The sequence below is a fragment of the Cebus imitator genome, unplaced genomic scaffold (assembly GCF_001604975.1).
Source record: "Cebus imitator isolate Cc_AM_T3 unplaced genomic scaffold, Cebus_imitator-1.0 Scaffold340, whole genome shotgun sequence".
Taxonomy (NCBI): domain Eukaryota; kingdom Metazoa; phylum Chordata; class Mammalia; order Primates; family Cebidae; genus Cebus; species Cebus imitator.
Window position 1 is genome coordinate 619,670 of NW_016107655.1, and position 15,877 is coordinate 635,546.

Consider the following 15,877-nt stretch of genomic DNA (forward strand, 5'->3'; position numbering starts at 1 on the left):
AGTAGAGACGGGGTTTCACCATGTTGACCAGGATGGTCTTGATCTCTTGACCTCGTGATCCACCCGCCTCGGCCTCCCAAAGTGCTGGGATTACAGGCTTGAGCCACCGCGCCCAGCCTGAAAATAATATTTTTAATATAAAAAATATTTTACTGGTTTGTTGGTATCATTTACGTGGAGTATTACTAAGGTTTTAAGCAAATAATGGTGCCAGATAAATGTTGCTCAAGATCTTTTGGTGAGAGCATCAGCGGCTTATCCCCTTTTGCTTGGGCACTATTTTAAACATTAATTTCTTTAGGGAACAGCAAATAATGTTTGTGAATAGAAACACTAACATCAAAGTTTGGAATGATCTTATGCTGTAGTTAGAGTCTGAAAACTAATCATTGTCAGGATTAACTGGTGATTCTTAAAACATTATGCATTTCTTATATAACCAGTGTTTATGAAATCAGTTCCATTTGCAGCTGATACTCTGTGTTGGCATTAGTAGTAACCTTTGGCTAATGTGTAAGATTGCTTTTTCTTTGTTATTTTCAGTTTTAGGGATTTTTTTTTTAGCTAGTTAGGGCTGTTAGCCTCAGTCTCCAATTCAGTCACTTAGCCTATAGAGAGCTTTTTGTCCTTTTTCTGTATAGCATTTACATTTTCATTACTCTGGGCTGCCAACCTTTTGTCCTGGAGGAGAGGAGAGATTGAAGAAAGCACTTGTTAATTAGTTTAAGGAAAGATTTGTCACTGAACCAAATTTTGAATTATTTATATACTTTATTCAAGCCACCTTGCGTTAGTTTTCCTGATAGTGCATGGAATTAAAATTTACAGGAAACATTTTGTTATATAGCTTATAGGCTTTATATGTCAAACAATATTAGAATTTGTTTTACCTTTTTTCTTTGTTATCTAGTCTGGGATTTTTTTCTTTCTTTCTTTTTTGCACTTTAATGAAATTAGACTTCTATGTTTTAATCTAAACCACTTTCTGCATTTTGTTTCTATCACAATAAGGATTAGTGTTTTCGTGTCTGACACATATATATATAGATTTCATTTGGAGCAGAGATTCTTAACCTCTGATCCAGGTACAGATTTCAAGAATTCCTTGAAATCTTCTCCAGTTGCAACCTTACGTATGTGCCTATGTCTGAAACAGGGGCCATAACTCTCTTTGAATTCTCGAAGAGTTTATGACTGCCTAAAATTTGAGACACAGGCTTAGAGAAGCAGATGCATCTATTTTGGTCTTAAAGTGAAGATAATTTTATATTGATGTGTAATAGATATAACTTCGCAGATCCTGGGCTCATTCTCTTTTTATTTTCTTCAAATTTTTTTCCTTTTTACGATTAAATTCAGGACAAAAACAATATGGTGAGTGTAAGTTCCTGTTACGTGTGTGAAATGCATTAAGCTGCCTGGCATGTGGAGTCATCTTTGATATTCTTTGTTTAATAAATTCAAGTCTTACTTCACATGTGTTTGAACATAGACATATTTCTTCTCCATTAGCTATTTCAATTTGTTCTTGCTTCTCTTGGCTTTGGTAGCACTTGAACAACCTGTAATCTTTTGCATTTATTGTTGTCCCAAGATTTCTGTGTTAACTGCATGTAAATGTTTGAAACAAGTCACTGTTTTTGACTACTACAAATTTTATTAATCACTGTAAACTTTAAGAAAATTTGGTATAGAAACAGCTTTGGGCTACATGGAAAATATTTGAGTAACACTGTAAAAATATATACTGTCAAATTATATGTGATAGAATTTAATATCCTATATTTATATTCATGTTTTATAGATTTTATTATGTTAATTTTGTTTCTATCAAAATTTGATGAAAGAAATGTTTCTCATCACTTATAAATTGATGATCTTGTGACTAAGCCTGTTTGGTAGCCCCAGATTGAGCACTATGAAGTTTTTTTTCTATTCCAGAACATAAATCAGAAGCCAGTAGTTCTTCGAAAGAGAAGACAGAGAATAAAAATAGAAGCAAATTGGGATCTCTTCTATTATAGGTAAAATTTGGCCTCTTTTCCAATAAAGATTAAATTTACTATTTCCATGACAGACATGTTTTTCTTCCTTGAAACTATTGCTTTATGCCACAGGTATTTTTATGCCATCAAGTTCAGGAACTATAACTGTTAATATTGGGGTGACTAGAGATGCTCCTAAAATTAAAGACTTTTTAACGCTTAGCGATGATTACTTTAAAATACTTTATCACTGGCTTAGAAATAATTGCATACTTCCAGTTGGAAATGGAGTATTAAAAGAGGCAGATGATAGTAACGTAAGACTTGTGAGAAAGAGTGTACAAGTTAGCTGACCTCATACATTTTCTTTCCTATCAAATATGGTAACTCCTTCCCTCTTCTTATCCACTAATCTCACCCTCACCTCACTCCCCAACACACACACACACACACGACCACAACGACAGGGAAACAATCATTTTGGGGAGTTTACAAAGCTTCTTTAAGATAACTCACAGTACTCACTCTGGAAACTGACATATCAATTATACCTTGGCCAATAAAGAAAAATAAGTCCTTTGAAAACTCCCATTACTACTTTTAAAGTATACAGTATGTATATAGCATATCATTAAATATATGCCTTGGATTTCTCTCTCAGTTGTGTTGCACCCCATAGAACTTTCTTGGAACTCTGAAATGAGACTTTCTAGGCCGATTGCAGACTCTAAAGTAAGCGTATGTGAAGCTCATTTTTCCCCAGTTAGACTTGGGCCCAAATGTTTTACAATGGTTACTCCAAGCATATGAGGAATATGCTTTGAAAATGCTCATTCACAGCCTGGCAGTTTGCAGTATTCTTTCTTGGGTAGTCTGTAAAGTACTAATATTTAGAATGTTGCTGATTCCACGTGCTTCACCCCAAAGTTCAGCAGTTCTTATCTCCCCAACCTAAAGTTTTGTATCTGACGATAGAATTGTTTTCTTAACTGGAATTTGTATTAGCAATAAACATTGAAGTTGAAATACCACCTTTTTTAAATTAATTCACACAGATTTATAGTGTAGGTTCCTTTTTTTTTCCAACTTTTTATTAAAACTTTCAAACATAAAAAAGGTTAAAGAATTTTGCAGTGAATATCTGTATACCTATCACCAAGATTCTATTATTAACATTCTGCTCTGTTTGCTTTACACAGATTTTATTTTCCTTACTTATACTTGCTATATTCTATTCCACTGTCTTTTGGGTTTGTTTAGTTTTGTTTTTGCTTATAAGGTACAGTAAGGGATATTTATAGATTTTAAAAATGCATTGTGCATCCTGCTATTTTCTGATTATATGTATGTCTAGGTTTGGTCAAGACCATGCCAAGTCAAACCTTATTTGGAATTTCAAAACACGGGAAGAACTGAAAGATACTCTGGAATCTGAAATGAGAGCATTTAATATTGATAGAGAACTTGGAAGTGCTAATGTGATCTCTTGGAATCACCATGAGTTTGAGGTAAAGTTTGATTTTTTCCTGTATATTAATCTTAAAAAATAAAGCATGTACTATTTGGGGAGTGATTTTTCAAAAAAATTTATATAATTTGTCTTTACCTTTCCTCTTTAATGTTAAATAGGAAATACTGGAAAACTTTAATCTATGTGTCAAACAAAAATAAAAAAAGTAAATTTGTTAAGTAACTCAGCTTTGTACCTGACAATCACGTAGGAGTTTTAATAAATTTGATTCTATACATTCCAAATCTGTTCTTTGCTTTCCTTCCCTCCTCCCATTTCTGGGATCTTTGAGTTCTTTTTTCATTGTAACATATCCTATTTGCCTTGTTCCTTGTAACTTGATTTTTGTTTTCTGTATGTGTGGTAATTGATTCTGAATGTGACTGTATTTTGCTGTTACATTAAAATATTGATGTGAAGAGCAGGAAAGACAAAGATGATGGTAGATAATTCTATATGTGTGGGTGTATATATAATTGAATTATATTACATATATATGATTTAAACTATTATAAGAGCTTTAAATTTGAAAATGTGCATGATCCTGCAGGCTTTGATCTTTAACCCAGTTTCATTTCCAAAACATGTAATAATTTGAATATGCCCATTCTTAGCAAAATGAAAAACTTGTCTTTGTTTTGGGAGCCTGTATTCTCCTGGATTTTCTCCTTTTTCACTGTCTTCTTCTCAAGCTGCCTTTCCTTATTTTTCTTCATCTCCCTGATCATTAATTGTTGGCTGTCCCCAAAGTTTCAGTTCTTTGACGTCTTTCATTTTTATTTGCTGCTTCAGTGAAATCATTAAGTTTCAGGGCTTTAAATGTTTGTTTTTTTTATTTTTTTGAGACAGGGTCTTGCTTTATTGCCTAGGCTGGACTGCAGTGGTGCCATCTTTGCTCACTGCAGCCTCCACTTCCTTGGCTCAAGCAATCCTCCTACCTTAGCTTCCCCAGTAGGTGGGATCAGAGACGTGCACCACCACACCTGGCTAATTCTGTGTGTTTTGTAGAGGTGAGGTTTCACCATGTTGCTCAGGCTGGCTTTAAATCTTGTTTATTTGCTGATGGCTTCCAGGTTTTTATCTGTTGCTTAGACTTTCAAGCCCTAGACTTCATACGTTTATCTCATAATCGAATAATAAGTAATCTAGAACTTTTCTCCAAAATTGTGCTCTTGTTCTTCCCCTGAGCCTACTTCTCTTATAATCTTTCTGATCTTAGATAATGTCTACTCCTTATTTTCTAGTGAAAACCCTTGAAATTGTCTTTTCTCTTATACCCCATATCAAGTTTTATAACAAATTCTATACAGTGCACCTTCAAAATTTATTTAGACTTTCTTCTTTCTAGTAGATTACAACAATATCACTGCTTCTTCTCCTGCCTCCCTGGAGTCTTATCAACATAGCAGAGTTACCTTGTTAAATGGCAAACAGATCATTTCTGTGCTCATAACCCTTGGTGCTCTTGTGGTTTCCCATCTCAGTTAAAATCTGAGTCCTTAAAATGACTTCAAGCCAGGATCTGTGGTACCTCCCCTCTCTGCCGCCAACGCTAAGCATTGTTTCTTTTGTCTTATCTCCTACTTCTCTCCCTCTCACTCTTTTCCAGCCAAACAGGCTTCTTAGAAAACACCAAGTTCATGTTCTTGCCTCAAGGTCTTTTTATTTGCTGTTTCCTCTGCTTAGAATAAGGTCTTCCCCAGATAGCCTCATAACTTCTTTTCTCATCTTCAGATCTTTTGACTGTCATTGAGTGGGGCTTCCCTGGCTACCTTGTTTAAAAATGCAGCCCCTTTTATCCATACAAACATACTTACATATACATTCTCTCTCCCTATCCCTGTTCCCTCCTCTATTTCACTCTGTAGGACTTCAGTTACCCAACTGTCAAATATATTTCACTTTTTTATGGGCTTCACCTGTGAAGGCAGAAACCTTTGTTCAACTGCTGTGTCTCCAGTGCCTGAAATAGGGGGTGGCACACAGTGTATGCTTAATAGAAATTAAATGAATTGAATGCTCAGACTTTATAGAAAGTTAAAGAAAGATACATATTTGATTTAATATAATTTATATTTTTAGAAAGCAGTTATTTTAGACTTTGGAAAAAGAATTTTGATTATTTGATCTGGGAATTTCTTTTTATAATGGCCTGAAATCTTTCCTTGAGACACACTGCCTGAGTGCAAGCATACGTGGTCCTGCCCCAACTCCTGATCTGTGACTGTGCCCTCATTTGTCACCTCCATTTAGTAGCATGGGGTGATTTGACATAGAAGGAATTCTTTACAAAAATGTGAAAGGAAGTTGATGCGTTGGTTTTAAGTCTTGGCAAATTGCCAGGATAGAGCTGGGGTAAGAGGGAAGACCTGAAGTAGTATATGTGTGTTGGGCAAATTATGTGTGATGCAGGACCATCTACTCCCTGATTTTTTATGCCAAACTCGGAAGGGAATAAAGCAGATTTCATTCTTCTTTTTTTCATTGACACCACATAGTGCTGTGACAGTTTTTATCAGCAAGTCTTAGATTTATAAAATTGGTATGTAATTCTCAACATTTAGCTAAAATAGTCATGTTAATATTTAACAGGTATTTTAAGAAATGTTAAGTTTTGAGCAGAAAGAATTACAAGAAACAATTATTAGAAATTGCCGAAATCTATTGTAAACTAAAATAATGTAATTTGCTTTTGTTTATGAAGGTTAAATATGAGTGCCTGGCAGAGGAAATTAAAATAGGAGACTATTACCTGAGATTACTATTGGAGGAAGATGAGAATGAAGAAAGTGGATCAATTAAGAGATCGTGAGCTACTCTGTATATCTGTTGCATTTGATTTCACTGTTGGTTTCATGATTATTTCTATTGTGAACTTTTTTTTTTTAAATCTAGGTATGAATTTTTCAATGAGCTGTATCATCGCTTCTTGCTCACTCCAAAAGTAAACATGAAGTGTTTATGTTTACAAGCTCTTGCTATTGTTTATGGCAGATGTCATCAAGAAATAGGACCTTTTACAGATACCAGATATATCATTGGAATGTTAGAGAGGGTAAGGATATCATTTAAGGAAATTACTATTTGATAGTGTCTCTGGGGTTTACGTTAAATTTAAAAAACTAAATTTAAATTGTTTGATCACATTATTACTGTAGCTTTCTGCATTCATTTTTCTATAATTTATACTTATTTAAATCTGAGTTAGATGAACAGGAAAATGAATAAAGGGTTAGAATTTGTCCATGCCAATTTACTGTTTTCAAACGACTTTAGTTGACCTACTTGTCAGCCTTTAAGTATGGATGAGTTGAACAGGTGTGTATAAAAAGAAATAGTGACTTCTAGATTGGTGTGTACCTTTTTGGTTTTCCATTCTGGAAAAATGTAGAATGATGCTAGCATACTAAAGATATTAAAAACCTTTTAAAATTACAATGATAACCCTCCAGAAAAAAAAAACCTTGAATTAGCACTTTAAATTATACAGTTTGTCAAATAAAAAAATTAGTGAACATGGTGGCATGTACCTGGTGGCTTACCTGGAAATGGGAGGATCACTTGAGCCCAGGAGGTTGAAGCTTCAGTGAGCTGTGATCACACTCCAGTCTGGAGGATAGACCAAGACCTTGTCTCAAAACAATTTTTTTTTTTTTTAATTTAAGAATTTGTCATTTAACACTTGAACATGGTGGAGGGGATAAATTAATTTGCTCATCATGCCAGCTCATTTGATTGTTTCCTATTTGTTGCAGTATGTATGTTTTATACTTTCATTTGTGTTTATTTTCCTTTTAAAGTATCATTTGGACCAGTTCACTTATTTCAATTTTTACATATCTCCTTAAAGCCAAATATTAATCTGTGGACTTTATCTGCCTTTCTAGGGAAATTAGACAAGTTATATAAAGTCATAGAGAATGTAGTTTTCTGGATTCATCAAGGAATAATTGACAGATTTTTATGATTTTTTCTTCTATATCTATTCACTTCTCACCAAATTCTCCTTTATTTCAATAGTGTACAGATAAACTTGAACGAGATAGGTTGATTCTCTTCCTTAACAAGTTGATCCTTAATAAGGTATGGTAGTTTTGCGTACATACATTGTTGTTTTCAAGTCATACAAGTAATTGTTAAGATAAATCCTCACAATTTGAGTTAATTATCCAGGGAGGGTTGTCTTCTGTCTTCTGTTTTCTGTCTTTTTAGACAGAAAGTTCTGTGTGCTGTAACCTCCTGGAGGGAAAGGTTTTTGCCAATATCCCTGTATAGTTGTTCTTAATATTACAGGTGCTAAATGAATTGATGATAAAATTCTGAATCAAGAATAATGAAGGATGACTTTTAAAACGTTAAAATGATTTTTAATAATACTTATTAGCTTATTTTTCTTTAGGGACTCTTTAGGGTTAAATTTTAAGTAAAATACATGCTTGACAAAGTGGAAAGTTTTAAATTTATCAGTATACATTTGGTTGATAAAAAGTAATTTTGAGTTGTAAGATAAGTCACTTTACTCAGTAGTTTCTTTTTAAAGGCATTTTAATAGGTTCATGCTAATTTCTAACAACAGGAATTCATAGTTGTAGTAACAATTTACTATTTACGTTGAAGTTTAAGCAGATTTTCATTTCCTAAAGCTTTGATATAATACCAATTTGTGTAGTTTTATAGTAAGTAATGCAGATGTTTTAAATATAAGTACAAAGAAATTTTAATTGAAATTACAATCTCTTCTAAGAAATTACCAGTTATTTCATATTTATGAAAACTGGAACATTGAAGGATTTTTAAATATAGCAGACTTTATTTCTGATACAGAATAATCTGTTTATTAAAAAGACCTTGGCAGAGTAATTGTAAAACCAGAGTTTATCATGACAGTCTTTAATTTGTTCACTCTTATTTTTGTGGGTTTTTTCTCAGAATATATTTAAGTAAAAATAAGTGCTCTCTTTAATACAGTTTTGCCCTTTTAATCAATTGAAATTCAGGTTTCTTGAACACAAAATGCTGAAAAGACCAAGTAATACCAGTCAAGTCAATTATTTCCAAAGATTCCAAGCATTCTTTTCTTTGAGGACCTCATAGGTGGCAGTACCTATTGGGAAAGGTACTATAGGGAAAGGATTTAGATTACGACAGATAATTAGATTATGAAAAAATTGTTTCCCTCTTCCAGAAAAATGTTAAGGATCTCATGGATTCAAATGGAATTAGAATCCTTGTGGACTTGCTTACCCTTGCACATCTCCATGTAAGCCGTGCTACAGTACCACTACAAGTACGTATGCTTGTATGGGTTTTACAAACTTGACAATTTCTGAGTATAGTTTTAGAGTCAAAAGAATCAGGAATCTGAAATATGTGGTCAAACACATATTTCTCCAGTAATTACAGTAGTACTAGTTCTGGGAGATTCACACAGAAAATGTGAAATCACTGTAAGGATAATCCAAAATAGACAGTAGCGATTGAGTTTTGTTTTGTCTTTTAAAGTAACTGTATCTCTAATGTGGCTTATTTTGAGGCAGTGTGCCTTTTAGGATTCAAACTGCATTCATTAGATATGTAACTAGTACTTTTAGCATTGGCAAGCATTAAGAATATTCTTTGCCTTAAAGTAGTCTGGACACTTTATTAAAACCAGCCAAGAGGACAAATAGCTAACTTATAGCTCGTTAGGTTTTTTTTGTTTGTTTGTTTGTTTGTTTGGTGTTTTAATTTCCTGCTGTAAGGAGATGTGCCATGTTAGACTTTGTGCGAATTGTGACCACAAGTGCTATCCGAGTATGTAGTATATGGCATATTCTGTTATATACCATTGCAACAGGTACACATAAAATATATTGACTTTTTGAATCCCCCAACAGCCCATTGAGATTTGTATCATCCACATTTTATAGATGAAGAAACTAAGGAACACTGAGGCTAAGTACCTTGCCCAAGGTCACTTGATAAGTGGCAGAGCTAGAGTCAAGACCCAGAAGTCTGTATGCTCCTAACAACTTTGCTGTACCTCTCTATATGAGTCTAACTGAAAGCTGATAATTATGGCAGTATTTAAAAACAGATTATTTCATTCTCGGGTGACTATAAGAAAAAGAACAGGATGGGCATTGTGTCTCACACCTGTAATCCCAGCACTTTGGGAGGCTGAGGTGGGAGAATCACTTGAATTCAGGATTTCAAGACTAAGCAACTTGGTGCAGCACCTGTCTTGACAAAAAAAAGCCAGATGTGCTAGAACAAGCCTATAGTCCCAGCTACTTGAGGGGCTAAGGCTGGAGGATTGCTTGAGCCTGGGAGGTCAAGGCTGCAGTGAGGCATTTTTGTGCCACTGCACTCCAGCCTGGGTAACAAAGCAAGACCCTGTCTCAAAAAAGAAAGTAAAAGAACATAAGAATCATGTTCAAACCAAACTACATAAAAATTCTAACCTAGATTCTTATAAAACATTGATAGAGAAAATTGTAAGAATTATTTGTAGTAAGGGGAATAGATAATAAATTGAGACTAAGTATATAAAAACACTGAAAACTAACTTTGCTGTTAGCATTTTAACTCTTTGATCTCAGTTCCTTATTGAAACTGTTAGTTGGAGTGAGTTTTTCTCCCCGAAAGAACTTTGAGCGTTGTTGCTTAAGATTAATCATACATATTTATTTACATAGCTATTTGCAATATTCTTTACTACTAAAATGTTAGTATCCTGGGCATGTATTAATGACCATGGGGAATATAGATACCACTGAATTTAGCTTAGATTGCTGACTGAACTTAGGAAACCATTTACCTGAAATATGTATTAATAAAGAAATAACTTTTTTGGACTGTTAGGTTAGACATTTTTGTCCTTAACTCTTAAGTCTTAAAATAAGGTCACTTAAAATTTCAGGTTAACTTTTAGATATAAACCCCTTCAAAGTACTGCTGTGCAACTTGTATGACATCTGCTCTCTTAGATTTTTGCCTTGGAAAATAATTTAAATCTTTTTTAAACTTAGAGCAATGTAATTGAAGCTGCTCCAGATATGAAAAGAGAGAGTGAAAAGGAATGGTATTTTGGCAATGCAGACAAAGAAAGGAGTGGCCCGTATGGATTTCATGAGGTGTGTATCTTGGAGAAACTTTTTGTGAAGGTCTCAGCATTTCTTAGGCCCTCCTGCTTAGTACTTATTGAGGTGTGGAATATTTTTAAACTGTCATTTAAATTCCTGTTATTAGCTCCAAGGACCCTACAACTCAGTTTCCACATGAAAAATTGAGAACCAAACATACATATAAAATTATGTCTTCAAACCTTGTTTAATAGCTGTTATTATGGAGGCTGCACTTAGGTTTTTAGTGAATTTTATATAATAATTTCTGACTAGGTGTGGTGGCTCACACTTAAAATTTCAGCACTGTGGGAGGATCACTTGAAGCCGGGAGTTCAAGACCAGCCTGGGCAAGATAGCAAGAGACTATCTCTACTAAAATAAAAAACAATTACCTAGGCATGAAAGTGTATGCCTGAGCATACTTGGTCTCAGCTACTTGGGAGACTGAGATGGGAGGATTGCCTGAGCCCAGGAGGTTGAGACTGCAGTGATCACACCACTGTACTCTAGCCTGGGCCACAGAGAGCAAGACCCTATCTCCAAAAATAAAAAGCTATCTTAGTATTTATGTCAGATTATAATGTTTCTATAGGGTATGAACAAGTAAGCTTTACTATGCAGTCTAAAATTTATGGAAAATTGTTCACTCCAAGAACTAAGGATAGCTTTCCTATTTATCTTAATACTTGATCCTGTCTCCGATCTTCAGCCTCCCAGGCTCATCTGGAATTGGGGCAAAGACAGTTTTTTAGAGGACGAACCCTTCTACTCTAGTATAATTTGATTATTTAGCACTCCACCTACCATTTTTACTCTTTCCAGTATTCCTTATGTTCTGCAGGTTGGCCAAGTGGTTGTGTTTTTTTGTATTATCAACCAAATTTGTGGTCCCAAAGGCCTGTTAACAAAACTTTGTTTTTCTAAAATAGTGTGCTTGGATGTTTGTTTCATAATTTAGTATGTATTTACTATAAAGTAGAAAACATTGGTGAGATTTTTTTTTTTGTCTGTTTGTAATAATGCCTTTCATCCATTAAGATGCAAGAATTGTGGACCAAAGGAATGTTAAATGCAAAAACCAGATGCTGGGCTCAAGGCATGGATGGATGGCGACCACTTCAGTCCATACCCCAGCTTAAGTGGTGTCTCTTAGCCAGTGGACAGGCTGTTCTGAATGAAACTGACCTTGCTACCCTTATATTGAACATGTTGATCACAATGTGTGGTTATTTTCCAAGCAGGTAAAATGTAATTGCTTGTTTCCATGGATAATTGATATGCTTCCTTAGTAACATCATAGTATCAGTCTGGTGATTTAAAACAAAGATGTCCTATTTATAGCCTTGGAGGAATGCTGCTTTGACCTTTGGAATTTTTTGAAACAGATAAAAAGACTTTGCAAATTATATTAATAAAGTAGCTAAAAGCAACTTGCTCTGGGAAATTTCAAATACTACAAAACTGATACTTATCTGTACTTGCAGTAGTAACCATTTTATAATTTATGTGAATTGGTGTGAATGTTTTGAATTACACATACTGCAGCCCATAGACAGTGGTAAATGCCAGCTGTTGATCTGTCAGGCTAGCTACTTCTGTTATAGAAGGCGCATCTTGGCCCACTTGACCAGTGAAGGTGAGAATTTGTTCTCTAGTAACAGTCGTAAGTATAACACTTGCATGGAGCTTTTCAATCTTTATGAAATATGTACATCTAAATCATTTTGATTCATTACTTAAGATATCTTGTGATGGAAATTACTGAGAAACTATCACATTTTAAAACACTTGAAGTTTTCATGGTTCCATTTGGACTCAAAATTATAGTTATTATTTAGAAATAAAGTAGTATTAAAATTAAAGCTATACTTGGAAAATACAAAACATAGTTAAATCAAGGTTTAAATTTATGTAACAAAGTTTGATATGCCCTTTGGGGGAAAATATCCACTGACAGTGTGTTGGACAACACCAAGTTTAATCAATTAAATAATAAATAAGAGTCTTTGGCTCTTCTAGGGTACTGTTTTTCAAGGAAATCTTATGGAAGGAAATGAAGTCATATTAAGCAGCCAAATAGATTTAAACCAAAATACCTAATCATGTTCCCAGCTGTATGAGAGCTTAGTCTTCATTAACAAAAAAGTAAGGTAACCTGCTTCGTGCCTAGTAGAATGCCATATGCGCTGAACATACAAATTTTAATAAATATATTAAATGTTGATGTGAAAAATGTTTTCTAGGGATCAAGATAATGCCATCATTCGGCCTCTACCCAAAATAAAAAGACTGCTATCAGATAGTACTTGCCTTCCCCATATTATTCAGGTGAGTTATTTTTATGTTATCAAACTAGAAGCAATTTTAAGAATCATTTTCTTTTAATTATCAGTACCAGTTTTTGTTTTGTTGCAGACTGTTCTATTTTCAAAAAGCCTAAACAGGCCAGGTGTGGAGGCTCACACTGTAATCCCAGCACTTTGGGAGGCTGAGGTGGGAGGATTGCTTGAGCCCAGGAGTTCAAGACCACTTTGGTGAACATAGGGAGACACCATCTCTCCAAAAAAATAAACTAATAAATTAGCCGTGATGGCACGTCTGTAATCCCAGCCTCCCAGGAGGCTGAGGTGGGAGGATTAATTGAGCCCAGGAGGTGGAGGCTTCAGTGAGCTGTGATCATGCCACTGCACTCCAGCCTGGGCAACAGAGCAAGACCCTGTCTCAAAAAGAAAAGAAAGCCTGAACTTTGAGTTAAATTCATTTCACCTTTTTTTTTTTTTTTTTTAAGACAGTCTTGCTCTGTTGCCTAGGCTGAAGTGCAGTGGCACGACCTCAACTCACTGCAACCTTTGCCTCTCATGTTCAGATGATTGTCTTGCCTCAGCCTCCTGAGTAGCTGGGATTACAGGCATATGCCACCACACCCAGCTAATTTTTTTTTATAGAGAAGGAGTTTTGCCATGTTGGCCAGACAGTTCTCAAACTCCTGGCCTTAAATGATCCATCTGCCTCAGCCTCCCAAATCATGGCTGGGATTACAGGTGTGAGCCACTGCGCCTGGCTATTTCACTTGCTCTTGAGTTGCTGAATATGCTGTAGAGGATTGAGCCTAACTATAGGAAGTTTCCAGATTCCAGAATTGTTCTAAAAGTGTTTTATTTATTACCTATTTTAAAAATCACACCACTTGAATACCTGAAAAGTGATTTGTTCCAGTTTGTGGTGTGTGTTGATGTTATTAAGACTACTGGGAAGTACACCAGCAGGCCCCAGGTGTGAACCATGGTGGTTTATATCTTTTCTGAGACGGAGTTTCGCTCTCGTTACCCAGGCTGGAGTGCAATGGCGCGATCTCGGCTCACCGCAACCTCCGCCTCCTGGGTTCAGGCAATTCTCCTGCCTCAGCCTCCTGAGTAGCTGGGATTACAGGCATGTGCCACCATGCCCAGCTAATTTTTGTTTTTTTAGTAGAGACGGGGTTTCACCATGTTGACCAGGATGGTCTCGATCTCTTGACCTCGTGATCCACCCGCCTCGGCCTCCCAAAGTGCTGGGATTATAGGCGTGAGCCACCGTGCCCAGCCTATATCTTAAGTAATCACAGCAGTCTCACTACCTTCTGCCCTAGATTTTGACTATTCTTAGTTAGGTTTTCATTGATACCAACTGATGCAAAGCATTGATTTGGAATTAACATAAGATACACCAAAATTTCTTTTTCTTTTGTGTTATTCTGCTATCTTGGAATTAAGCTCTTTAAACTTCAGATTAACAGTAAACCCAAATAAGTCAGGTCCTAGAGATTTCAGGCAAATATTTCCTTTAAGTTCTATACCAGTAACTTGTGCCATTTGTACTTTTCAGTTGTACATTGGTCTGCAAAAGGAGAGAAGAGTTACTCAGTTAATACATTTTTACATTCACTTATTTACTACCTAAGTGCCTATGTAAGTCATTGATGAAGAAGACTTCTAAATACAGTAATGCCCTATCCCCCCGACTTTTTTTTTTTTTTTTTTTTTTTTTTTTTGCTATTTTTTTTTTTTTTTTTATACTCACATTTTAAAATTTCTGTGCTTTTCTGTTGCTGGTATTTCCATTCAGATCCTTCAACGAAAAAGCACTGCAGTTATTGAGGGCTCTAAATTATTACCACATCTCCTCCCACCCCCCCACCCCTCACCCCCACCACCCCGGGGGCCATGTGGCTGCATATGTGAGGTGATGCAGAGAGAGGAATTTGTTCTCTCTAGTAGACCCTCTCAACATGTGGATAAAACACCATGCCCAGAAGATCAACCTTTCCCATTTTTCTAAGTCTTACAAAACTGAACGGAAAACATAAACACAAATGGCATTAAATTTCTGGCTAGGAAGGGATGATTGAAAAACTTAGAAGAGATTTGCTCATCATAACGTGAAGCTTGAGGGAGGGAGGCTTTCTTTTAATTAACCAAAACTTTTCACTAATACCTGAAGAAAATGATTGAGAAGATTTGTATTGATAAATCTAGAGTCTTTGAACAATGTATGACTTATATTTTTTTATATTGAGTGTGAAAAATATTTTTAAGAAGTTATTTTTAATTTCCTCATAACTTTTTATATTCTGGGAGACTTGAATCTTGATAAAGCACAGTTAGGTGGCTATAGTTGTTTCTGGGAACATTATCTTCATTGGTTGGGAAGGGCTATCTGTATTTCATTTGACTTAAGAGCAGTCATCAGTTTTACTATCCGAGAGCGCATCAGAATTTTTATAGTGGTCCAGGGTACGGTGAGTTAATGTGATAGGTTTTCTAGTAGAGTGACAGTTGGAAATACTCTTAGTGGGTGGGGGTGTGTGTGCATGTTCATGCCTGTGCCTGAGTGTGTTTCTGTTTGCCGCTAGTTCCCATAATGTCAGGTCTTGAACTGCTGCCATTAACACTAGGGAAAATCTTCTATGACTGTATTTTTCCTTTTTAACATTTGTAATAGTGTGAAATACTTAATCTAAATATCTTGTGGAATAGATAAGACACCAAAGCACAGAGAAATTTAAGTTATTTACTTAAAAGAGACATAGCTGTTAAGTCTCACATAAGAGTATAGAACTTTGGCCTCCTAATCTGAGCTACTTTCTGTATTATAATTTTTTTTTTTTTTTTTTTTTTTTTTGTTTTTTTTTTTTTTTTTTTTTTTTTTTTTTTTTTTTTTTTTTTTTTTTTTTTGAGATGTGGTTTCACTCTTGTAACCCAGGGAAGTGCAGTGGCACGACCTCAACTCACTGCAAC

At 35.2% G+C, this 15,877-nt stretch overlaps 1 protein-coding gene across 3 annotated transcripts in view; it reads left to right on the forward strand.

The window, feature by feature from the left end:
• The window catches only part of DNAJC13 (DnaJ heat shock protein family (Hsp40) member C13), a 123,502-nt gene that overhangs the window by 54,745 nt on the left and 52,880 nt on the right, over positions 1–15,877 (forward strand). For 2 of the 3 annotated variants that reach the window (XR_001818295.2, XM_017505696.2), the window contains exons 21-30: positions 1,360–1,374; positions 1,942–2,024; positions 3,340–3,493; positions 6,200–6,303; positions 6,391–6,550; positions 7,516–7,578; positions 8,681–8,782; positions 10,506–10,610; positions 11,640–11,842; positions 12,845–12,929. Coding sequence is in view for 2 of the 3 variants with exons in the window: in XM_017505696.2 (XP_017361185.1) it covers positions 1,360–1,374; positions 1,942–2,024; positions 3,340–3,493; positions 6,200–6,303; positions 6,391–6,550; positions 7,516–7,578; positions 8,681–8,782; positions 10,506–10,610; positions 11,640–11,842; positions 12,845–12,929 (1,074 nt within the window). In the remaining variant the exon portion in view is untranslated. The remainder of the gene's footprint in view (positions 1–1,359; positions 1,375–1,941; positions 2,025–3,339; positions 3,494–6,199; positions 6,304–6,390; positions 6,551–7,515; positions 7,579–8,680; positions 8,783–10,505; positions 10,611–11,639; positions 11,843–12,844; positions 12,930–15,877) is intronic. The other variant, XM_017505697.2, reaches the window with a different exon arrangement.